This window comes from Thamnophis sirtalis, unplaced genomic scaffold (assembly GCF_051295495.1).
Source record: "Thamnophis sirtalis isolate CommonGarterSnake01/CBP01778 unplaced genomic scaffold, rThaSir2_p1.2 scaffold_11, whole genome shotgun sequence".
In the NCBI taxonomy this organism is placed as follows: domain Eukaryota; kingdom Metazoa; phylum Chordata; class Lepidosauria; order Squamata; family Natricidae; genus Thamnophis; species Thamnophis sirtalis.
The window spans coordinates 30,834,181-30,860,992 of NW_028261391.1; the positions used below are offsets into that span (position 1 = coordinate 30,834,181).

The following is a 26,812-nucleotide window of genomic DNA, read 5'->3' on the forward strand; positions in this document are numbered from 1 at the left end:
GCTGTCCCAAACGGGTTCGTGATTCTTGCCCTCATCAATAGTAGAGTCAGTGCCGAAACACACACACACACACAGAGGGGGGGGGCTTATTTCACTCCTCTCTTATGGTGCTAGCAACGAAAGACTTTCCAAAGGTTCCTCCTCCAGGTTGGGCGGGGGGAACTGAGGAGGAGGAGGAGGAGGAGGAGGAGGAGGAGGAGGAAGAGAAGCGGCGAAGGGCAGGGCTGGAAGAAGGAGGTGTACTAAAGCTGGCGAAGGTGCGATGCCAGGAGACTTCGCGGCGCCCCAGCTTGCCTCTCTCTCCCTTTCCTTCTTCTGTCCTTCCTCCCAGCCCTCATTCGCCGCAGAAAATGACGACGGCCGCGGATCCGAGCCTCAAGGTCTCTCCGAGGTAAGGTCTGGGCTTTGCTTGTCTTTCTCGCCTGCCCCGTCCTTCGCTTTGCAGCGTTTCCCTTCGCGGGGATTCTCCTTTTATCCCGACCGCAGGGCTGGGCGCCGGGCTCCAGGGCAGCTGCTGACCGCTCCTCCCGTGAGAAGCTTGGCGGAGGGGAGCGAAGAAGCAGCATTCGGTTAAAAAAAAAAGCCCCCTAGGCTTGAAGGGCTGAAGGGCTGAAGAGCCTCGCGTGTCCCGTCCTTTGCCTCAAAGAAGCGGTTTGTCCCGAGGTGCCTGAATACTAGCAATACTGAATACTTACTTCACGCGGGACAGCCGCACAGCTGTGCCTTGTGTACATCGCTGGAATGAATGTCTATGGAGATTCTCAGTCATCCAGGTCCCGGTTTGTCCCAAAGGTGCTTCTTCAGGAAGCAACTGGATTTTCTGGGGTTTTTTTCCCCTTTGAAGACGTTTCGCTTGTCATCCAAGAAGCTTCTTCGGCTCTGACTGGATGGTTATTAAATCTTTCCATTCCTCCCCTGTCAGAGCTGAAGAAGCTTCTTGGATGACAAGTGAAACGTCTTCAAAGAAAAATCAGGAAGTACAGTTGCCTCTTGAAAAAAAACACCTTTGGGACATCGCTGGAGTAAGCTTAAATTGGAGGGTGGGAGGGGAGGGAGCACTGATCATCTACTTGATTTAAAACTACCGCTGACAGAATCCAACCTTTTTTCTTCGTTCCTCATCCCAGCAAACTGGGGACGGTCCTAGCCGAGGTCAAACTATAGAACCGGATTCTTAGAACTGGATTCTTTTTCCCTCTAGAGAAAGCGTCGCCCAAACGCGCTTTCCAACGTGACACCAAACGAACTGCCTCCCATTCTAAGCGGTGTCCGTTAATAACCGCTCACTTTGGCTTCAAAGAAAGGGCAGATGGAAAGAAACGAAGGGAGGAAGGTTGGCTTTTCACGGGACTGGAGGGAACGTGACTCTGGGCTGCAGGGCCCGTGGGAATTGAGAAGCGCGGACCGGCTCAGTAAAGCAAAGCTACAGGGTCGTGCAAAGTGCGGGCATGTGGCAGCCCCCACCCATTAAAATTGCAGTTAGAAAAAGAATTCTTGCTTTCCCAACGGATTATAGGATTATAGTAACGGCTTTGTGGCTAAAAAATATCTTATATCATATAAGATCATATAATTTCAGAATATTCTATTGAGAGAGAATGCTGTGTTACAAAACATACACACACACACACACACACACACACACAAATATGTATCCACTGTAAATTTAATCAGGCAGCAGGGAGAATGTGGCTTATCACATTTTCTTAAGGGTTGCAAGTCTAACATAAAATAGAAGGCAGTAGGAATTTAGTACTTGAAATTTCTAGTACTGACCAACATTTATCATGACCAACATTTTCATTATACATATGTGTATGAGAGAGATACATAGTGTCTGTTTTAATATAAATCACTGTATTTGTTTAAATTCAGTTGCATTAAGTTTACAGTAACAGAAGCCACTGCAGGAATCTGTTTTTCCCAGTGCCCAAAGATTATTTGGGGCTTCTATATGCCCCATGAAAAACAAAGGAAGTAGATTAAATGCTTAAAGTCGTCATTACAGAATATGTTACATAATATGTAACATTACAGAATAAAAAAAATAAAAAAAATCATGACCCATTATAGTTTTTGTGTTTAATGTTATCATTTCCATATGCTTTTGTTACATGCTACAGGCGTGTATATTTTCTAGCTGCCTTACATCCATTGCTCTCTGACCCAAATATCATAGTTTGCTCCAAGAAGCAATAAGTTTATGATTTGTTCCTTTAGCTAATGAGTTTTCACTTTATTCCCTTGAGAAGATGCAGTTCGTCAAGTAAATATTAAAAAATCATTATAGAGAGTTAATGGTGTCTTAGTGGAATAGTTAAAAATAAACATCCAGACATCTTCGAGCTAGTTCAGTCATTCTTAATGGACAGAATCTGTCTCATTCATACATCTCATAAGCCAGTAATTAGAGTGCAAGCGTAGCTATCTTTAACCATCTATGTGCTAAAGAACACACATCATGTTTGAACAGCAGAGGGTGCAAAAGTGAGCCCCTTTCTCTTACTAGAAAAAGCTAATTAGGGAAAACATTAAATCTGTTTATTATATATATCTTTAATGTGATTTGCTTTTTGGACTTGATAAAATAAAAAAGCACAATAAAGCAATTAACAGATTGTAGTAATGCATAATCATTCAGATTTCCTTTAATATTTAAATGCAGTTCATTTAAGAAGATTAAAATTAGCTTTAGCATCAATGTTCATAAAGACATAGAACTGATAAATCATGAAATGCCCAGGAGAATCATGCAACGGCTGTGCTTCCTGATTTGAGAGATGCAATTAATTTCTTTTATGGCTATAGTATAAATCCTTATTCTAGTCTGAAATATTTTGCAGAGGCAGACAAACTGGTGCCCTTCAGATATTTTGAACTTCAGCCACTGAAGATATTTGCCTGTTTTGTTCCTGTATGTACTTATTGTAATGTATCTATCTATCTTGTTCTTCACAGTTTTAGCATGTGTATTGTACATAAAAATAAAATGAGATGTAACATTTTGACATCTCTCGATTGAAATGCTTAAGATTATCTTCTAAACATGCCAACTAAAAGATCAAGTCCCCAAGAATATAACCTTCCCTTATACTTTCAGTAACAGCAAAACTGAAAAGAAGCTGATACGTCTTTTGATTTTTCCTTCTACTTCACTTCATCTCCACTGAGATGAAGACAACATAACTGTTCTTTTCTGAATGTAGCTACAATAATTCATTCTATTAGAAAACTTGATTGTCTGTGGTTTCCAATAGAAATATAACCATATTTGAACAAAGTTTAGTTCCTCTTCGCTCATTTTTTTACCATCAAGTCAGGAAGGTCAAAGATGGAACAGGCAAAATCAATCCTGTCTGTTCTTAGAATTACTGAATGACTGAATTGTACTTTAGAAAATATGCTCTTAAGATCTTTAGGACTCTCTTCAAGATGTACTTCTTGAAAATAAGAACATTTTATGTGGCCATGTTTTTCAGTTTCTAGGAAAGGATTGGAGATTGCCCATTTCAAGACACTAGTAGTGGATTTTAATAAGAAATGACAAAATGAAATTGAGATGGATCAGACATAATATTTTTCAGTTCCTTAGATGTAGATTCTGATTAAATTATTTTCATTCTCCTGCCTGTTCCAAATGCAAGTGAATCATACTTTCTTATTTATTTTTATTATGAAAGAAAGGCTAGCTATTTTCTCCTTTCCCTCCTCTCATGGCAAATATGTCCATACAACATAAACTATAGAAAAGGAAATGATACATTTTGCTTAAATGCATTTGTGAAAATTCTTTTTTTTTTTTTTTTTTTTTATTAAATGTTTTTTAAGTTTTAGTTTAAAACTGGTACAACATCTTTCTTAATATATCAATCAATTACAGATAATACAGAAAAAAAAACAAAGACAACAATCAGAAAAACAAAACGAAACACAGGTATCTATTATGAAAAAGTAAGAAGTATATCAACTGGTTACAACATGTTTTGGTGCTTCTCTTCGATTAACTCCTATTAATTCAAGTATCTTAACTCAAATATTTGCCATATCAAGATCATTATACCTCCGGTTTTAATTATTATAATTATTTAAACATCCTTCATCCTTAGTTATGCTAAGGAATTAGTCCATGACACATGCTGGCAGTTCATTTACTTATTTGTAAAATCCTCTATTATCATCAAATCCTCATGTTCTATTTTAACTAAACATCCATAATATTCAGTTATATCATATATCCTAACATTTTCCCAATATTGATTAACATTTAATTATATGGATTTTATTTAATTTTTTAATAGTGCTAATTATTATAGTTAATACTCTTTATGTATACCCTAAAGGTGTTTTCTCATATCCAATTGTTAGTTATCATATCGACTCCACATTATATACATTACTATTAATATCAATTATTATTCAACTATATCTGTTACACAAAAAAGCAATTAGATTTAGCTAATTTTCAGTTATATTCATCAATCTATCAACCAATTCCAAATTATATATATTGCTATCTATATCAATCATTGTTCAGCTATATCTATTACAAATTGAAGTAATCCGATCTAGATATTTTAGCTAAACATCCATAATATTCAATTATATCATATATCATAACATTTTCCCAATATTAATTAACTTTTGATTGTATGGATTCTATTTAGTTTTTTTTAATAGTGCTAATTATTATAGTTAATACTCTTTATGTGTAATCTAAAAGTATTTTCTCATATCCAATTGTTAATTATCATGTCAACTCCACATTATATACATTGCTATCAATATCAATTATTATTCAACAATATTTGTTACACAGAAAAGCAATTAGATTTAACTAGTTTTCAATTGTATTCAACAATCTATCAGCCAATTCCAGATCATATATATTGCTATCCATATCAGTCATTATTCAGCTATATCTATTACATATTAAAGTAATCCGATCTAGCTAATTTTAAATTTTTTTGTCAGCCTGTGTCCCTCCAGCCACAAGGTTTCCTCCGTCCAGTAGCCATTCGTTGAATAGATTTACCAAATGTTTCCATAAGCAAGTCCAAGCAAAAATATTTCGGCACCTTTGGATTCTGAATGTCAGTGATGAAGTAATAAAGTTGTTCTTGGTTTATAAATCTTCCCAATTTAACTTTAATTCTCAAGGGTGGATTCTTCATTCCTTCTGCACACTGTCTCTTTAAATGAGACGTCTTTATGGCTTCCCCCTTCTTCTCTTCCTCTGAGATAGACCAGACACCATTTCTCACATTTTCCGTTTGTGTTTCAGGGACATTTAAGCATTCAACGTTCTCAGTTTTAGCTTCATATTTTAGAATAAATTGATCCAGTTTTCGTTCCAATCTTTGATAAGAATGAAAAAGTTCTCTACACGCAGAGAAAAGAGTCTGAAATGAAGTCTTGGGGGTATCTTGGGACGCCATGATGTGTCGTAGTTAAAATAAAAAATTCTCTTTTTTTCCCCAGAGGCTTCGAAGCACTCTTTTTTTTTTATATAGTCTCTTACCGGCTGTCAATCTTATCTGATTGTAAACAGAGCTGGATAGTAAAGTAATAAAAATGTCGAATCGTGACGGGCTAGTTAGTAGGAATTAAGTTTTACGATCCACTTAAGGAGATTCAGAGGGGGGAGGATATCGCGGAGTTTCTTGAAGCATTTAAGAGGTAAAGTAACCACCAGTCATAAAACCATTAGAAAAGCTAATTCGCCGCTGATCTTCTTATTGTTTGGTTTCCAATTAGCTTAATTTTTAACAGGAACAATCTCTCTTGGATAATAAAATCAGCTTACCAGATGGTATCACTTCTTCCATTCTTAGGGGCACCTGCAGTTTCAGTTAGCACACAGCTAATCCAAAAGGAATTGGCACGGGGAGTTAATACCCTCCCCCAGAGATTTGCGATTACCTCTGGGGTCCTGGGTCCCTCCCCACCTCCACTGTCGTCTCCGGGACAGCTGGGGTTCAAAGAACCCGTCCAAAAAATCCTTTGGTATAGAGGAATTTCAGGAGTAGCCTAAAACTCCATCTTCTCACTGCTAAGCCCCGCCTTCTTCCTCTGATGAGCAGCCAAGAAATCTTTATTATGGGATGACTAGTAAAGGTAAATAGAATTAAGTGCAAAATAATCTAATACTATCAGTGAGACATTAACCATGCTTTTCCTTAGACCTTATATGATGAAGAGTAAACATACCTCTTGCATGTGAAACCTCCCCCCCTCAATTGGTAGGTGTGACTTTCCAACACCTACAATTTTATGTAGATAACATAAATGTAGATATGTAGAACACAAATTTGATTCCTGGGACCAATCTGTATGACCATCATTCACAAGGATTACGATTCACTTTGCAACTTGTGCTGTACTATTGCTCTAACATTCTCTTATGTTTCAGTCACATGATTGTAGTAACATATGCTTAAATCTAGTGATATTATTGGTGAGAATAATTTTAAATCCTTACTGCCTGAGTGAGAATCAACTGCCCAAGTGCTCCCTTAAAGTGACTCCAAGAATTATATGCTCTGTTGCTTTGTATAATGTAAGAGTCTGACTTATGTCAGTATATCAGTATATAAGTCACTAATAGTTACTGCTTCCCTGAATAATACTACCTTGGTGCTGTTCTTAAACTGCTACAGAAATGTTTAGCAGTGGTACAAATAAAAAAAATTACCTATTTAACATAATCTATAATAGAAAGCTGTAGTTCCTGCTTTCAGGTGTACTTTTAAGGAGGTACATAGATTCCATATACATCTTCATATATGTTAAGATGCAGATAATATAATTTGCTGCAATTTGAGCAAACATAAGCTGCCAAATTTTAGTACCATGATTGATTAGCTTTACACCTGGCAAAGCAATATACTTTGATCATCAGACACTTTACTCCTTTTCCAAGACCTGGCTCTCAGGTGTGGCAAATTGGCAGATGTGGCATATTTAGCAGAAGGTTCTCAGATGTGTCTTTACATAAGAAGGAAGCCACATTCACACAGAAAATTAAACAGGAGTCAGATTCTATGTGCCTGGATTTCACTTTCCCCCTTCTTTTTGATTCAATTAATACTTGGGTTTCTTTTGATGGCCTTGGAAGACGACTGATTTATGTTGTCATAACAGATCCTTTTTCCCTGAGAAATGCTGATTCCTGTCTTGCCAGCTTATTCCAGTTGCTGAAAATTGGCAACCACTATGCACCCTGAAAATCATCAAATAAATTCTAGGTAAATTAATGCAATTAAACTCCCCTAAAGATTGTCCACTTCAGCATGAATGCATCTCTTATTTTTTAAAGAAGTAGAAAGTTGTTAACATCCTTGCATTAAAAGTTTCACAATTGCATTGGTATAGTGAAATTAGTGGCATTTTTCATATTTGGAAACTCAGGGCAAGATAATATAGATGCAATAGTGCAATTTCTATGATATCGCTGAATTATATGCAAACATTGCTAGAATCACATGTGGGCCAGGATTCGGAAATGTAGAAATATAATTGTAGTAATTGTTAGTGTAAGCAAAACCAAATATTAAATGTCATAATAGGTTAAACAATCAATGCTAACTTACTTGCAGAAGAAAAATCCACAGTCAATGGGTTTTTATTCACAGTACACACATGTTGTTCTTAAGTGCCTCTTGAGTGATACTTAACTAGAGCACATGAAATTAATCAACAGATTTATAACTACCCAGCATGATACAAAGAACTAGCATTTCCCTATGAGGTTAACTGTCATTGAAAAAAATTCTATTATTAAATTATTATTACTTAAAAGTCAATTAATCATGACCTCATGTTGTTAGTTTGAGTAAATGGCTACTTTTGCAGAACACCTAATAAATCAAATATAATTGTTTTGTCTGTTAATCCCTTGGCCACAATATGAACTATGAGAACAAATTTTGTTAAAATGATGAATTTCAGGAGATTACAAGGGACTAGAAGAGGTAAATCAAAGCACAACCTTTTTAAAATAAACAATAAATGTTAAACACAAGCTGCTTCCATCTCTACTTATAACTGAAACCTAGGCAAGAAATTATTAGATGCAAAATGGAGACTATACAAAGAGCTCTTCTGGAGAAATTATTGGTCAAGCGTAGATCTATGGAAATTCGTAACCTGTATCTGAGTACAAGATAAGATTTAAGAAATGAGTCTCAAGGCAGCTACTGAAAAAGTTCATTGAACTGAGGTTTGAAAGAGTTGTTTTATAGGGAAAGAAACTATAAAATATAATAGAACTTTGAGTATCCCTCATATTATTTTTCATAATTGACATGACTCCCAAATCCAAGAACATTGTTGGATTTTGGAGTCATGTCAATTATGAAAAATAATATTCACTGCAGCTAAAGGATCAAGGTAGAAACATCAGTTCCCAGCTGGATATATTAAAGACTTGCAGAATCTTGTCCACTTCACAGAGCTTAGCCTTAGCATTATACCCCTTTCCAAAAATTCAGCAACCTATAGAACTGGGACTTTTTCTTGGGTCTGAGTTGGGCATGTTGCTGACTTGGGGCTGTCCTTTATGATTCAACTAGCAGTTATATCTTAGCACTCTTAAGTGTAATATTATAATAATCTGAGCTGAATGGCTGGGAAAGAAGGTTTTTTGTGTGGGTCCTAAAATATGACAAACTGGATTACACATTTTTGCTTAATTTCTTTTGCATGTGTGTGTGTGTGTTTGTGTATGTATGTATGTATGTATGTATGTATGTATGTATGTATACACACACACACACACACACACACACATACATACACATACCCCTTTCCAAAAATTCAGCAACCTATATATACATATATATGTGGTGGGTTCCTAACGGTTCGGCTGTGGTTTGGCAGCCTGGGTCACTGGAACCAGCAGCGACTCAGGCCTGCCACACCCCTGAACTGGTTCTCCAGGCAGCGCCATAGATGACACCACCTTATTTTTTGCTTCTGCGCATGCGCAGAGCAATTTTTATTGCACTGCACATGTGTGCGCAGCACACATTAAGTGCACACATGGGACATGGCCATGAGAGAATCAGCAGTAGCGACTACTGGAACCCACCCCTGATATCTATCTATCTATCTATCTATCTATCTATCTATCTATCTATCTATCTATCTATCTATCTATCTATCATCTATCTATCTATCATCTATCTATCTATCTATCTATCTATCTATCTATCTATCTATCTATCTATCTATCGTATGAATAGTGTCTTCCTTTAAGAACTAGAAAACCAGCATGGCTTACTCAAGGCAACTGATTTTCTTTCTTCTTTAACCTGTTATGATCTCTAGAAGCTCAGAATAAACAGATAATTAGATTTAGATGAGTTTTACTGAAAATATAGTTGAGATTTCTCCCAGAGACCCATCTTAGTTTCCTTCATTTAGCTATGATTCCCATTGGTTTCTAAGTGGGGATGCACTTAGTCTCTATAATTCAGTGTATAAACTTCCTGTCTCCTCCTCCCCTCAGTTTTCTTATTTTTAAAAGATTCACACATTTTTCCAAACCAACTAGGCCCACAGTGCCTTTCTATTTGACTAAGTCTAGAAGTGACCAACTGTAAGTGGAATACAATGACTTCTGTTCATCAGAATGGAAAATACACATGGAAAAATAAGGAAAATCATCCCAAATCTCTCTGAATTTAGGAGTTAAATTGGCATGGCAAGCATACCAACACACATAGTAACAAATTCAAAGATGAAACAAACATGGAAGGATTATATTAAAATCACGTACAGTGTGGATGCCAACATAGAAGATATTCCATATTTGCAAGAGTTCTACTGGTAGAAGATGAAGTTACTGTAGGATCAATATTCCAGTCTCTGCCAAATAGAAGCTACGGAATTTGAGAGAATATCTATAGAAATATGTAGGCAATTTAGGAAGAATGGGTAATGGGTTTGTCTAATTTATGCCAGAAAATTGGGGAACCACACTGGGACTCACAAATTGGACGTGGGCAATCTACATTCCAATACTAAAGAAAAGACACTTAATGGTATATAATGCAAACTATTGCACAATATCCTTAAGTTCGCATGTTGGCAAATCATATATGGGATCATCCAAAGCATATTGGTACCTCCTTGAAGATATCAGATCTCAAGATGGTTTTGAGAAAGAAGAGACATTATTGCTGATATCTCCTGGAGAGCTAAGAAAACCAAAGAGTACCAAACATAAGTTAGTATCTGCATCATGAATTGGAGAGCTAAGAAAAGCAAAGAATACCAAACGTAAATTAGTATGTACATCATGAATTAAAGAAAAGCATCATGTCAAGCTATGGAATGTTCTTAGGAAAATGAGGGTCCCAGAACATCTCATTGTCTTGTTCCAAATCTAAATAGGAAACCACAGTCTGCATGAAACATGGCAAAACAGATTAACTCCAGATTGGCAAAAAAAAGTGAGTCAAGATTGTATATTTTGTTTATTCAACTCATATGCTTAATATATAGTTGTAGTAGCTTAACTCAAGGATGACCATGATTTTAAAGTTTGAGGAAGAAATATAACCTGAATCCAAATCATGATCATCATGATCATCATGATCATCATCATCTTCTCATAGATGAAAATGTATTTTCATTCTTCCAATGAAAGTCAGGGAGGCACGGTGAAAAACTGGATCTAAGCTGAAATATACAGAAGACCAAATTCATAACAATATGTACAGTAACAAGCTGAAGAATTGACAATGAAAATATTGCATGGTGGATAGACTGAAGCACCGTTCCACTTGAAACATAACCCTTTAAAAGATTTAATATATAGATATATATTTACCTACTGTATTTTCTTTTTATTCACCTCTTTTGAGTCTATAAGGCTTGCATTAATATTTAAATCTCACAATTTTAAGGTATTATAAGTCATTTTTCCTTAGGATTTTCTGCAAGAGCCCAACGTTTTTTGATAGAGAACAAACATACAAATATGTACATTTCTCATTTTTAAACCTCATGCATAAATGTATTATCATTTTCTTGTCTTTTTAAAAAATTAAATAGAACTTATAGAAATTAAATATTTATATTCTATATCTTTCCTCTGTAATTCTTTATCTTCAAATATTTAAATATGCTATTCTAAAAACAATCATAATAAACTGTAACACTTAATATATTTTGCTTTCAGAGGTCTAAGCAGTAATATTTGTTCCATAGCTCAACTTTTCAGTGCAACTGCCTATTCCTGTCCACTTCTTATTTCTCTTCCCCATTCTCATTACTCATTCCATCATCATTAAAAAGGCACAACAAAGAATGTTCTTCCTGCGTCAACTCAAGAAGTTCAGACTGAGCTGTTGATACAGTTTTGCAGAGGAGTTATTGACACTATCATTTGTACTTTTATAACTGTCTGGTTTGGTACAGCAATCAAACAGGACAGGAACAGATTCCAATGGATAGCTAGGACTGCAGAAAGAATGATTGCAACCAGCCTGCCTTCCATAGAAGATCTGTATATTGCATGGGTCAGAAGAAGGGTTGGGAGATATCTATTGACTCCTTTCATCCTGGACATAAACTGTTTCAACTCCGCTCCTTGGGACACTGCTGTAGGGTATTGCACATAAAACAACTAGACACAGGGACAATTTTTTCCCCTCGTGAAATGATTCTGCTGACCACTTAACTCTCACAGTACTGTCTAATCAGAGGTGGTATTCAGCAAATTCTGACCAGTTCTGGAGAACTGGTAGCAGAAATTTTGAGTAGTTTAGAGAACCGGTAAATATCACCTCTGACTGGCCCCGTCCCCATCTATTCTCTTCCTCCCGAGTCCCAGCTGATCGGAATGGGGATTTTGCAGTAGCCTTCCCCTGGAGTGGGGTGGGAATGGGGATTTTACAGTATTGTTCCCCTACCATGCCCACCAAGCCATGCCCACAGAACCAGTAGTAAAAAAATCTGAATCCCACCATTGTGTCTTATTTCTATACATATTTATCCATTTGTATGGTGGTAGTATTACTATTATCCTTCTTACCATTTTTTACTACCCTCTCTTATTGTATGATGATGATGATGAGGAGGAGGAGGAGGAGGAGTATTACTCTGTTGTTTTGCATATGCACTGGAGACAAATTCTTTGAGTATCTAATCACACTGGGCCAAATAAAGTTATTCTATTCTATTCTATTTTCCAGTCCCTTTAATTTTTTCCATTGTTATAAAAATCAGGGCACTGAAAGCATTAATATAGGCTATGTCAATCTAACATCTACATCCAATTTGTTCTGAATCCCACTGAGTTGATTAAATTATGTACAAGAAATAAGTGATTATGTCGCGTTCCAAATATCATCCAAAATTAAATCAGAGTCCAAGGCAAAGCATTGTTCTAAGTTCCAATTTATTAAGAGAGACAGGTTGGTACATCTGTGGAAACTCGAATCTGAAAACTTCCTGGGGTTTCCACCCAGTTGAAAGTTCATGATCTTGCCCCCACACCCACAAGTCCACCACATGGTCCAATCTTCCATTGCCATACTGGCATCTCCACCCATCCACTTCCGGTCAGGTGCAGAGGTGCAGAGGTGCAGAGGTGCAGAGACAAAGAATGACCTTAGGTTTCTAGAAAGGAATGTTTTATTTTGACAAACACATTCTACTTCTTACTACCCCTCCCAATTATCCCACTAATGAAACAGCATAGTAAAATAACGAGTGTGTGGCAGGCCAAAGGAATATGACAAATATGACTGCAGGTCTGACATATTATGTCATACAATTTTATCCCCATAGAGCAATTGTTTTAGTACATTGCTTTTTAAAATAAATATTAAATAAATGTAAATATCTCCTAGCTGCCAGAAGATTGGAAGTGCGTTCAGTGTACCAGCTTTATTCATTTACTTATTTAAATGTCATTTTCAACGTCTTCTCAAAGTTGAAGTTGTTTATCAATTAAGTCATATCATTACAAGAGAAGTTCTTGCTGATGTTCAAGACAGTTTATGTGGTTGCACGGAAGTAAGTTTGTTCTGCTTCAACTTCTTTTTTATATAATATTTTTTTATTTTTGAATAAACACAGACAAACAAAACACAAAAAACACCACAAAACCATCTTCCATTACAAATTGTAGAAACTGTGTCAATTGGTTACAAAAAAACCTTCGTGCATCCCTTCCACAGTCATCACCTACAATTCATATCGTTATATATTTTAAATCAAATATATTTATATATATTACTATCATCATACCTCAACCTTCATTTGACTATAATTGTTTTTACGTCCTTTTATATAAAATATTCCAAAATTTAAAGAAAAACCACAAAATGGCATTCCGTTAACTGTTTCCATTGTCATCTGGTAACATTACATCTTTATGACATGTTCTAAATAAAAAATTGATTATATTTAATAACAAAGTTTCTAGACCTGCTTTCTTAATCACTGTTTACAATTTATATCCAATTTCCTTTTATCAAACCAGTACATATAGATACATTATTTTTAACTAAATTTGACTTAATTTTTTATTATAAGCTTTCATACATAACAGAATTTCTAAACTTCCTTTCATAGTCACCATTTGCAATTTATATCAAACTTCCTCTTATCAAACCAATACATATGTATACATTGTTGTCATTATCAATTATTTATCTAACTATATCCATTATCACTCCCTTTTTTACATAATGCTCTAAATTTAACTAAATTTGACTAATTTTTTTATTATAAGCTTTCATATATCAACCTGTGTCTTTCCAGTAATAGTGCAGTCTTATGTCTTTTGCCATTTGTGGAATTAGTCTTCTGGTTGTTTCCTTAATAAGTTTTGTATGGACTTCTCTTCGCAACTTGTTGCATATCTTATATAATCTTGAAACCCTCCATCTGCTTCTTTAATCAGCTTATCTTTGATTATCAATAGTGCTTCTGACAAAATTTCTCTCCTTAGATCCATCAATTCCTCTCTTTTTTCTTCTTCTATACCTTGAAATCTGGGGTAGAGCTCCTGTCCATCTATCTCCCCTTTCCATATTCCACTCTTTCCATTTCCAACCATGCTCAGTTCACTGTTGGTATCAACAATTATCTTGAATCTTTGTTCATTTTTCCCTTCATTTTTTAGGATTCTAACCTCCACTTTTTCCATTTGATGAACATCTTCAATTTTTCCATCAAATTTTACTGTTTTATAATCTATGTTTTCCAATCTCTTCTCAATTTTCTCTGTTACTTCTAATAATGTTTGAATTTCAAACATAATCTTTTGCAATGTTAAGGTTTCTTTTTGATGTTGTGCCATTCTTCCAACTAGTAAACATTGCCACTAGCATTCAAAACTTTTTATTAGATTTGACGCAAGTTCATTTATAATCTTTCAAAACAAGGCTTTGTTTTCACTTCTCTCCAGCTGCCAATGAAGCTCCCAAAGAGCACCTGTTTAAATAACCCATGCTCTTCTCCTTCTGTCTATAAACAAGCTGAAGAACCTTGAAGTGCAAAGTAAGAGTGATCAAAGCGAAAAAAGAAAGGGCAATGTTTCCAGGATTCAAGCCTCCAGCCTCCAAGTGGCAGTGTTACTTCCTTGCCCTCTGATATTACAACCCTCTTTGTATTCCTTTTATATTTTCTTTATATTCCATGATTAAAAGAAACAAATTATTAAGTGAAACAAAATAGAAAGAAAAAACCCATCCAAACCAGTATTTTAAAAATAAAGAAAAATATTTTAATCCATAGGTTAAAAAAAAGAAGTAGAAGAAGAAAAACTAATCCGTTCACTTTAAAAAATAGGAAACATTTGCAAAAATTCCATCCATAAAAGAAAGTTAAAAAAAATAACACATTGTCCAATGTAGCTTAATTTTGCCGCTTATTTTCTTCTGTTTTCAAATTTAATTTAGCTTTAATTGGGGGGGGGGCAGTCTCTTTTATAACAATAAGATTTCCTCACCAGATGGATACACTTTCTCTTTCCGCTTTCCTCCCGTTCCGGAGCTGTTCCAACTTCAGCAGCTTTTGGCTGTGCTTTTGTCACCGGCAAGAAGAGATTCTCTTGGATTAATCAGGGACTTTGCGATGTCCCTGAGATCAGCAAGATGTACTCTTCCCTGTCACCATCTCTTCGGGATGGTTTAGGTCCAAAATAATCATCCAGCATCAAAAGTATCAACTGCAATCTCGGAGCTCCGAGATCGCACGTCGTGTCATTGTGACATCAGCTCCTGTTTCCCCTGCTTCAACTTCTTGTATATTTGTTTAGAAGAGACCTCATTCTCTTTGCTTCTGCTCTGGCACATTTGCATTTTCATCCACAATTTCTCACTTTAGAAATAATAAGTGATTAAAAACTTGCTGCTTTCTTGGCATTTCTGCTGTTGTTATATATCAGTCTAGAATGATCACTTATATTTGCTGGAGACTCATTTCTATTTTATTTCATCTTCCTGAAAAAACCTCTGTAAAAGGGCTGGATGGTTTCTAGTGCTAAAAAAAGCCATTTATTTCCTCTGTAATTCTAATGTGATGCTAGTTACCTAAACCTGTTCAGCTTTTTCTTTTTTTTTTAACTTTTTCTTCTATTAGTTCAGCAATACATAATAAATTGATCTGGTAATTCAATCAATGCAAACATCAGTGATCTAAGAGGGCTGTAAAGTTCAACAATTGTTTGTGTATGACAGAAAAAGAGAGCAGGAAGAGAAACAAATCCTTTTTCATGAAAACAAAGTTTCCTAGCCAAAACTGGATTCATTTATTATAGCTCAACTCAAATAGTTTTGGGATTGTCATGGCACCTGTGATGCAATGCACCTACTGTAGTTTGTCCAAACATAACTGCAGTTCTAGAAGAAACTATTTAGGTCAAAATATTGTTTCTCCACCTTAGCCATTTTAAGAGGTTGAAGGACTTGATGGCTGGCTGGGGAATTCTGGGAGTTGAAGTCCACATATAGTTGCCAAGGTTGAAAAACACTGGGTCAAAGACTAGAACTCCTCTTTAAAAGAGATGGTAGATGATACTCAGTAGAAACCATGAGCTTTGCGTGCAGGAAGGTCCACATTCAGTTCCAGGTATATCTTGTCAGACATCAGGGAATGGAAAGCATCACTGACAGGTTGAAGAGTCATTGCCGCGCAGAATAGATAATAATGGACAAGTTGACAGATACACAGAGCAGCTTTTGCTGGCATATGGGAGATAATGAATTCAAAAAATTATTGTTTATATCTGTAGAATCTGACAATAATATTCTGTCCATGCAGTTGACCTATAGCATTCATCAGTTTTATCCCCTAGCATTTATATTCCATATTATTATAAAGGATAAAGTAGTGAGATATGCCAGAGTCTAGTTTTTATGGATTACTTGCATACTGCAACAAACCAATAATAAAACTGTAATTTGTTTCTGGAGAAGAATATTAAAGCTCAAATGTGAAAACAACAGCTGTGGCTTTCAACTAAGCCATAATGATAATGCAGCAATGTTTATTCTCAGGGATTGTCTGTTTCTTTCAACTCTTCCCTCTTTGAAGCCCCAAATTTAAAAATCATAGCTAATTAACCCCAACACTTTATAGCCCAGGCAGGGAGGTTAAAAATTTAAAGTACTAGGAACACTATGTATTATGCTGCTGCTGTCTGCACTCCCAACCCCGTTGTCAATTTCTATGCATAAAATTTAACAACAATTTGGAACAAAACTGCAGCTAGTCCAAGGAACAAAGGTTTACAGATTAGAAACACTTGATTCATCAGAGTGCAAATTAAGGCAAGTATTCTACTGCTGTCGGTCCTGTCTCAATTACATTTTGAAATGACCTCTGGCCATTTTAACTATAATAAAGAGATTGCAGAGAACTTAAATATATTATTTGCTTCTGTATTATGAAATATGTTAACCAAATACCCACACCTGAAACTTATGGTTTCCCCCTCCCAAATAGGGGTAGAGGGACTATATCAACAGAAGTAATAGCATATATATTTCAGTGCTTATAAACATTAATAAAATCACTGGATCAAAATGGCATCCATCCAAAAAATTAATCTATACTAGAAGGTAAAATTGTTGATCATATGAGCAAGATGTATGTATACCAGTGTTTCTCAACCTTACCATTTTAAGATTGTAGATGTCCCCATCAGTGGTGGGATTTAATTTTTTTTACTACGGGTTCTATGGATGTGGCTTGGTGGGCATGGCAGGGGAAGGATACTGTAAAATCTCTATTCCCTCCTGATCAGCTGGGACTCGGAGGCAGAGAATAGATGGGCCAGACCAGTCAGAGGTGGGATTTACCAGTTCTCCAAACTACTCAAAATTTCCACTACCGGTTCTCCAGAACTGGTCAGAACTTGCTGATTACCACCTCTGGTCCCCATGCTGGCAGGTGACATCTGGGAATTGAAGTCTACATATTTAAAATGCCAAGGCTGAGAAATATTAATGTATTTCATTTACTGTTTGGGTAAATAAGTGTTATAATGACTGTTTTGATAAAGGATTAAAATGTGGATCCAGGACATGATAGGTCCATTAGTAGGAAATTGATGGAAAGAAGACTTAAAGGAAAGAATGTATTATGCATATAGAAAAGCCAATATTGCTGGAGAAAAATAAGCATGTATCTGTGAAAGAAATTCTGATTCTTGATGTTGATAGCTTCAACATACTGTATATATATCAAAATCAATTTGTTAGTGAATATCTGACCTAATTATGAAAACAGTATTTTTTTTAATAATGAAATAATCCTTCCTCTATATGCATATTACCCCAGAGAGCTGAATATGAATTACTACAATCTGTAACTAACCTGACAATTGTCAATATTATTTGGATATGATGCAAACTGTAGTTCCAATATTTGATTTTGGGAAGTTATCTAAACACATTTGATGGGGGATCTTATTTATGAAATAAATGGGCATTACTTTTAAAAATCATATTTGTTATTTTTGCTATGGTGCTGTTCAGCTTTCCTACCACTCTGGGTATCAAGCATAAGTAGAATCAGAAAGATTTTCATAAGCCACAACTTCATAAGCTACACTACTACTTACTCTATGACAAGCAGACATATAGACAGGGAATAGTTTCTCATGATAATCCATGCTTCTTTGTCCATGCTTCTCTTATAGCATTTCTGAGTATCATACTATTGCTTATAAAGTGAAATCTCTTATATTCTAAGGAATTGAATTAGAGATTAATACCCTGTTTTTTTTAATACATTGCAATGCTAGCTAAATTATAAAAATAGTAGAGATCTGATACAATGAAGTCTTATAATGCTAATCTGAAGGAGGTACCTTCTCTTCATTGTTCTTGGCAGATCCAACATTGATTTTGGAGATTCCAGTACTCCAAAGGGAAATATTGACTTTATCTTTTTTTCTTCTCATACACTCCCCTCTCATTGGTGTTAACACATGTTAACTTTGAGTTCATGCTGGATAAAGTCAATGTTCCATAATCCTAGATCTATGCAGACTGATTTACATATGCAGATCATTACTTGAGAGGCGTCACTGATAGACTTGCAGATAAATATCCAGATTCAAATGCAAGCTGTGTCATGACAGTATAAACAGAATCTATTTCAATGAGTATTTGGAAAATATAGTGTAGGAACCATAAAATGAAATTGTATTTTGGGTGAGGCTGAAACAACGGTGAAACTTGAGCCCAGAGTTGGGTGAGTTGTTCGTTTTCTTACTGCAATCTTCTTTCATTGGGTTGGGGGTGGGAAGAGACTGTTGTCCAATTTTTATTTTTAATTTTTTACCTAGAGCAGTAGTTGTGGGAATAGAGAAAAATCTCTTCACACCCTGGTCTTTTGCACAAAGCCATATGAAATTAGTTTGATGGCTGCTTACATGAATCCAGGTCTACAGCATCATTACAGATAAGGTGCAAAAGTCATATAATGGATGTGAGAAATAGCCTGAAGTGCTACCAGATAGAGGCTGTGATATGTAGCAGTTTTGACTATGTTTTTTTCCCCGTAAAATGCTTGTTCTTTTTTGAAATGGCAACATTTAGTCATGCCAAAGATTTTGTAAATTTTGTTTTGGTTTTCATTCCTGAACAGCACTAAGAATCTCTTGTTTGAGATCGGTGGCCATACTAATTGAATAAATGAATGAATGAATGAATGAATGAATGAATGAAGGAAGGAAGGAAGGAAGGAAGGAAGGAAGGAAGGAAGGAAGGAAGGAAGGAAGGAAGATCCCTTAAAATAAATAGTTCTGTATTAAAGACAAAGTCTAGGATGAGACATTTTAATATGCAGATATGGTTATTATGCTTAGTAAGTGACTTGGCCATAACATTCCAGTTTGGTAAATCTAACCTTATTCCAAAGTAGGTCATTTGGATGAGTTCCCACATTTAATAGAATAAGATTTTTCAAAAAGTGTAAAGCAAGGAAAGAAAATATCTCAGTAAAGTTACGTAATTGTGGCTTTTTTTCCATTCAGTATTCCCTATTTTATATTTATTCTAAGATGACATCTAATTTAATATTAGGATTCCTACAACAATTCAATTGTGGTACATATGAAAGCCCTGTTCAATATAACATAATGTGCACTGAATACAGGCAATGGAGTGCTATATATTTAAAATACAAAGCTGGCGTTTATTTAACTTGGCTGATTGACTGACAACGTATAATACTAGAAACAGATTCGTACATCCTTTGTAGTCATAATCCTGAGACATAGATTATCATATAAGACCCCTAATGTGTGATCTATATAGCTTGTGGAATTAGGCCACAGATAGCATTTATAGTTTGCCTGAGGTTTTCATCCATAACAAATCCCAAAGACATTTGCAAGAGGTATTTTTAGCTGTCACTTTGACTAACCATCTGTGCTTTTACTGAAGAATATGCATGGTTAGAAGTGAACAAATAATGCTAAACAATTCTAACTTTTAAATCACAAATACAATTACTGGGGTACATATGTCACCGAAACATATTTTGTTTATGTCTGTTGCCAAATCAGTACTATTTATTTGAAAGAATGCATGTAAAATGAGAAAATCTGGATTAAAATTTCAGTGATTTTGCTGTGCTAAATATTTGTAAGGTTAAGCGATATTATATAGGGAATGACTCTGCTTCAACGAACCTATCTGGGGTTTCACTGTTTGTCATACAACTCATTAGTAAGTAATCTGGAGTTTAGAACCATTTAGCTAATTTGAACACACGATGTTGTGGTTTTATTAATGCATTATCTTGGAAAATGGATTTGGTTTTCTAAGCTGGGCTCTCCTGTCCACCTTTCATAAACACTGTTCTCACTTTGAGAACAGAGACAAGTTCTTATTTTCAAATATGGTTTATATACCCATGAAATACCCATGAAGACCTGAGGCACTGGTTTTGAACCAACTGAAATTTTCAGGTGATTCAAAAGAATGCCATGTAAAGTGTGCTGCAGTAGTCTATATGTATGTCATAGTATATACTGTATAGTTGAGTATAGCATCCAGAATATTGCTAAAATGATGATGGCTCTTGTGAGCCATATGATAATACAGGGTTTCTATATTTATGGCTACTTGACAAATTTCTTATCAGAATGCTCCCCCCCCCCCCATTTTTTGGGAAATAGCTTTAACCTAATATTTCACTGTCATTACTTTGTAATGAATGTATCAAATAGCACACTAACTCCTTATTTTGCACATGAGCATTGACAGTGATAGAGGTTCCAGGTCCTAGAAATGTACTTCAAGCTTCAAAAGGAATGTGGAATTATTACTAATTTCAGTCTTTATGAAATTAGCTTTATACATTATAGGATTACAGCACTGGATTCTGTCCAGTGGATCCATTTCCACTCCAGATTGCTATGCTGACTGACTTTTTTTGCTTCAGTATCAGATGGCAGCATGAGTATCAGATTACCAGCAATTTTGTCTTGTTTGTAATAATGGAGAGAAAAGGAATTCACTCTTTGCACTTGTGATTGCTCCCAACTAACTTGGCATGAGAAATGTCAGTTAAAAAGCTAGTCAAAGAGCTGACTATCATAAATGCTAACTAGCCAAATTGATGAAAATATTTCCAAAACACATTAGCGCAGGATTTCATTGTGAGGCAGCACTGCTGTTTAATCAGCTGGAGTTAAGACACATTACTGGCCTTGAAAGATCAGGTATGAGCAACTGATGTGAACTGACAGTGTTACAACAAAGTCCACGTAAATCATCAGGACATACCCAGATTCAGATCAATTAGCCATCAGAAGGAGATCATGGCCTGGAGACTGGACAGGAGCAACTAAAAAGGAGATTCTAGTGAACTGTTTAAGCTCCTGTCAGCTCTTTCTCTAATGACTGAGAATGACATTTAGTCTTACCACTGTGGTACTTAGAAAATGTCCTTGACAGATACCGCCATCTAAGCGTGGGAGTTCCTTAAGGGAGAATTCAAGCAGCCAGCCCAAGGTTTAAGATATGAACTAAGTTATGCCATCATATTCTGTTCTGGTTCAATGTTTGTTTGAGGATTTGGGCTATTACATGTGTTATTACAGCAAAATATGCAGGAAAGTTATTTTATATGCACATAGTCATGTGACCTAATGGAAGATATTTCCTTCAGTAAGAAAGATAAAGTTTCTGACTAGTAGAAAAGATTATTTCTCTTTTGGTGATCAGGATGGTAATTCTTGGTACATTTATACGAGTCAGTCCTTGCCTCAAAGCTGAATTTATGTAAAGGTCTTTGCCTCATGACTTCCTATTACACTAATTCAGTAACAGTAGCACTTAAGACTTGTATGAGCTTTGTCTGATTATGAATTGACTGATAAAATTCTCAGATAATTTCTTTGAACCCCATTCTTCAAAAACCGATTAACTGTTCGATGTCTGTGCTGATAGAAATGGCCTGCTTTGCTTCCTAAATTTAATCAACCTCATTGTATTCTTTGCCTTGAAAAGCTATAATTTACCTCTTTCCTTGGGTATGAAACAGACGACTTAGTATAAGATTTAGTGTACAATTTCTTGCCTGCTGGCATAGTGAATGGATGTAACTACTATATAATTTGGAAGCCTCAAATTGCTTCTTTGATACAGAAGAGAATATTTTATTGTATTGTTGAAGGTGGACAGATGCTACTTCCAATGTAGTTCTGTATTCTGTTTTTTAAAAAGGCAATCAGACCACTATTTCAGAACAGGGTTCCAATACTGAAAAAGTTATAATAAATAGCTAATAACAAATAGTATGATGCTTTGAGCATCATACAAGAACTAGAAGGGGACGAGGTATGAAGGATTATGAAATAATATTGTATTCATTTGTACCAATGTCACGGATTCATTCCCCCCTCCCTTCTCTCCTCAGCAACTTTGAATGTCCCTTGATGTATGAAATTTCGCACCACGGTGGCAGAGATAATAGTGTCAGAAGTTCGGTCACAGCATGTAAGAAGGTACCGTAATTCCTTTTTGAAGTTGTTTTAGTCAGCAATTCAGTTATGCTGTTTACCCATTAGTTCAATAATATTTGAAATGCACTCAAGGTAAATAACTAAATGATGAAAAATATTAATATCTGGAAGCAATCAATTGACCAATCATTTGCTGAAAAATAGTTACATATTCTAAAAACATACTTGTTCAGTTTTTATTATACAGTAAAATAGTTCTTAGCCTATAAAAAGAATGGCTTATAACAATAAGTGCGTTAAACACAACAGGGCTTGGAATAATGGGTACAAATTTCACATTACTGGAATTATGGAATGAACATAAGGAAGGACAGAAAGAGTTGGATCCAAATATAGCATTAAGAAATGAGTTTTTAATGTTAGCTTATTGAGAAACTATTAAACTATCCAAAATGAAATCAGGATCCCAATTTATTCCAGAAAGACTTAGGTGTGGGCACAGGGTTCATCCATCCAGAAATCACTGCCAAATATTAAAAGAAGAAAAAATATTATTATTGTTTTAATAATGGGGTGGAATATTCTAGTCCAGATCTATATGCATCAAGTACTGAAATTGCCTGCAAAGGATTATATGATAATGTGTTCCTTTTACACAATGACTGATATGGCTGTCAGTTTTAAAAGTGCCTGCAAAATCTCTTCAAGAAGGAATCCAGGTCCCAGGTTTAGATCTACTTATGTCTAAAAAGGCAATTGTTACTTATATATAATTTTCCTAAACATTAATATTAAACTGAAAAGTAACACATACTGAGTACCCACATTTCTTACTACTTTGATTGATCAAAGTTCATGTTTGGGTATATTTTGATCACAATATGTCATATATCTTCCTACAATTACAAGAAAAGCTAATCAACTTGACATGCACCTTTGACGATAAATGGTTAACAATTTTATCAAAGTGAGATCCCTGGCTTGCTTATGTTTTGAGAGGGATCCTGATTTGAATGAAATAATAATAACACCAAAGATAAAGAAAACGTCATTTCTTCTGTTGCTTATATTAGTAGGAGAAACCAATTAAAAACAATTGAAAGATGAACACTAGTACATTTGCTTGTTAATGATTACTCCAGAACTTTGAAGAAATTTATGAAGCTTTCCAAAATGGACTTTTCATTCTGCCTGAAAAAAATATGAACATATTATCTTTTAAGGATCCATAGATATCTTGCAAAGAGAGAAATAGCTAAGATTCTTGTTTATGCAGTATGTTACATATATTTCCTATTTTACTGGGGTACATTATAACTAAACAAAATTTTGTCCAGTGACGATCCTTGGTTTTAGAACATTGTAAATACCTTCAAATTCCTATCAAATATATTGATATCTAGATTTGTGGTCAGCAGAAATCACAGAACTGATTCCCAGATTATTATTTTTTTACTTTTCAGAATGCAGTACGGCTGAAAACAAAGACATATAGAAGCATTACTGCACATTGTTTTATTTGAATTTCTCCCATTGCCTGGGAGTTGAGTACATGGCACATGAGTTGAGTGTGTGGGGAGTATAAAGAGAATATTAAATGAGAGAAAGGGGTGGAGAGAGACTGAAAGAAGATATCTCTCTTTACAAGATATCTATGGATTCTTAAAAGATAATAGAGGGGAAGTTGTCTAAACTACACTGTCATAGTTACAATATGTAGACCTGGTACAATCTCTCATCATACTTGGCTGTCAGGGCAAAAGATTCCTAACTCTTGGTCTAGGTTTTTACTGCAGTTTTTTTTTACTATCTGTAATTTGTAAGGCATATTTTATTCCACCAAACTATGATTCACTTCCATTTTGACAACAATCTCATATAATTAAAAACACTTATTATAAGATGAGTTAATAAGGAAAACATCACTGAGCCCTGTTCATAAGCCACCACAGTCCATCTCCTGATCCCACACATTATGTTAACATAATTGATTTTTTTTAAATGAAACTTTATTGTCAGCTGTTAGGCTGAACCAAGAAGAAGAATATTAGCATCCCCTTCAATTTGCTTTATGTTTGTTCAGTTATTCCTGACATGAGCAAAAATTCATAGTGTATGAGATGCCAAATATTATTTCACTGACTCGTTTTAGAAAATGCATGTGGAATAAGCCCCTAAAGCCTCATCCTGTTTTGCATGTTCTTTGCCATCTCTTTTTGATGAGCTGTAATTAAGCACTGCAATTAAGATGATCAAGCAAGAATCTCATGTGTGAAGAGAATGTCTATAGGGATGTATCCAATTATGCATTAAATATATTAGTCATATAACTATCTTAAAGAATGAAGTGGATGTTCTGAATTTATAGTCTGTGCACTATTAGACAGTGTCTCAATTTCCTGATTTACAATTGACAATATAAACCATAATAGAGACAAATTAGACTATATGGAAATTTCTATTTAAAATTTGTCAATTAGAATTAAGGCACTCATTTTTATCTTATTTTCACTGAACAATCATGAAGTTTCAGCTTTGTATATGTGGAATATGACTTAGATCCATTTGTAGATTTGCTGAGAAGATGAAAAAATGGTATTTTAATCACATAATTTTATTAGTTCAAGATGTCCTTGAATGTTTTGGGAATCATGTATCAGTCCCCAACTACATCATATATTAGATTGGGGATCAAGAGCTACATCACAGAATAGCTAGGGCTAATATAACTTTCTTTGACATGTAAATTAAATTAAAATACCACCAACCAACAAAGAGGAGTTTGAACTCCTCTCATATTAAAAAATCATATTGTGAGAGCAAGAAAACTGAAAGCGAATGCTTCTTAGATGATAAGCTAGTTTTGAGTAAAAACAGCTCAGGTTTTGATGGTTTAATTAAAATGTTGCAATGATTGAAGTTGTTAGAATAGGGAAGAATTAAATTGTTTGGTCTGAAAAAAGATACTTTATCTGGATTATTGTATTCCAAAATAATTGGTCTAACACAATGGCTTCTTTTGAAAAATACTTCATTATTGATACCTTTCAAAACATGATGGAGTTGTGTGGTCATGTGATCAAGAACAAACCTACAGTACATATTCAAGATATAATATTTTTTTATAACAGGCCTGGCATTTCAAATTAACTCATTAATAATTTGCACAGAGAATATGCATAGCATCCTGAAAGAACAGCAATGTTTCCTGCTGTTACGTCCTATTCTGTTGTTTGTTAGATTTATATTCCACTTTTCCTCCAAAGTTCAAAAGATGGGATCTAATTTATGCACAGAACAGCAAATTTATTCACCCAAAGTTGCCCAATAAGTTTCAATTAGTAAGATTAGACATCAACCTCAGCCGCCCTGACTCTAGCCCAATACCCAACCACTGTACTACACTGACATACAGTAGTGGTTTTGAAACCTTATTTCCTTCCTACACCATAGATTTGTGACTGTTTGGCTGTTTGGCATTGTAGAATGGGCTCAAGGATTTAAGATTCTTCCAATTCAAAGCTTTTCAAAAGCTGTTCTGTTCAGATTCAGAACTTCAGTCCTGTTGTTCCTCTTTGGGGAATAATTTTAGATTATTCTATTTTATTTAAGAAACTACAATAATATTATAGAAGTTTATAAAAAGTTAAGAAAAAAATGGGTTGACTTCCCTGAGCAGGGGGTTGGATTAGAGAACCTCCAAGGTCCCTTTCAACTCTGTTATTCTGTTCTGTTATTATGACCCATTTTTGATTTTTTTTTCTTAGTGCATATTTTAAAGCTTTATAATCTTAGGCATCAATATAACTCATCATCATTCTTGCAGCATAAAAGTGAACATGTGAGACATGTTGTCTTAATTATTAGTATAATATGATGAACCATACTTTTAAAATTACTGTTACAGATGTATTATGAAGATATGCATCACTGAAAATTTCATACAAAGGCAAGGAAAATCTACCTAGGCTTCAATTTTCCACCTGCAGATTTAAAATAAATCCAATGAACTTATTTCCATGTCTCTGTTCATCTGTGTGATTTTTTTTCTTTTTTAATTCTGTATGATAATTTGACAGATAAAAATCAGCATATTTTAATGATATGAAAAGTTACCTAAGGATCTTTGGAAATAAATCATTTTATTCTCATCTGAAGCTGTTACATTATAATGAAGCTTAATTTTTTCCCCTCTCCTACTCCACCATTAGCTAGTTAATAGCAACATTTCATGTCCGTGTATGAATCACTAACTGCTTGTGTTTCCCTCATTTCTTCTATATGAGCACTTGTTTTAAAGAAACTTCATTTATCTAAATTAAGACATATAAATTTATGGAAAGTCTGACTTCCCTAAAATTCAATGAC

At 35.0% G+C, this 26,812-nt stretch overlaps 1 protein-coding gene across 2 annotated transcripts in view; it reads left to right on the forward strand.

Annotated features, from left to right (window-relative positions):
• Positions 1-208: 208 nt before the first annotated feature.
• The window catches only part of SPHKAP (SPHK1 interactor, AKAP domain containing), a 70,029-nt gene continuing 43,425 nt past the window's right edge, over positions 209-26,812 (forward strand). For both annotated transcript variants that reach the window (XM_087725452.1, XM_087725453.1), the window contains exons 1-2: positions 209-391; positions 22,399-22,486. In XM_087725452.1, the coding sequence (XP_087581578.1) occupies positions 351-391; positions 22,399-22,486 (129 nt within the window). In that variant the 5' untranslated portion in view covers positions 209-350. The remainder of the gene's footprint in view (positions 392-22,398; positions 22,487-26,812) is intronic.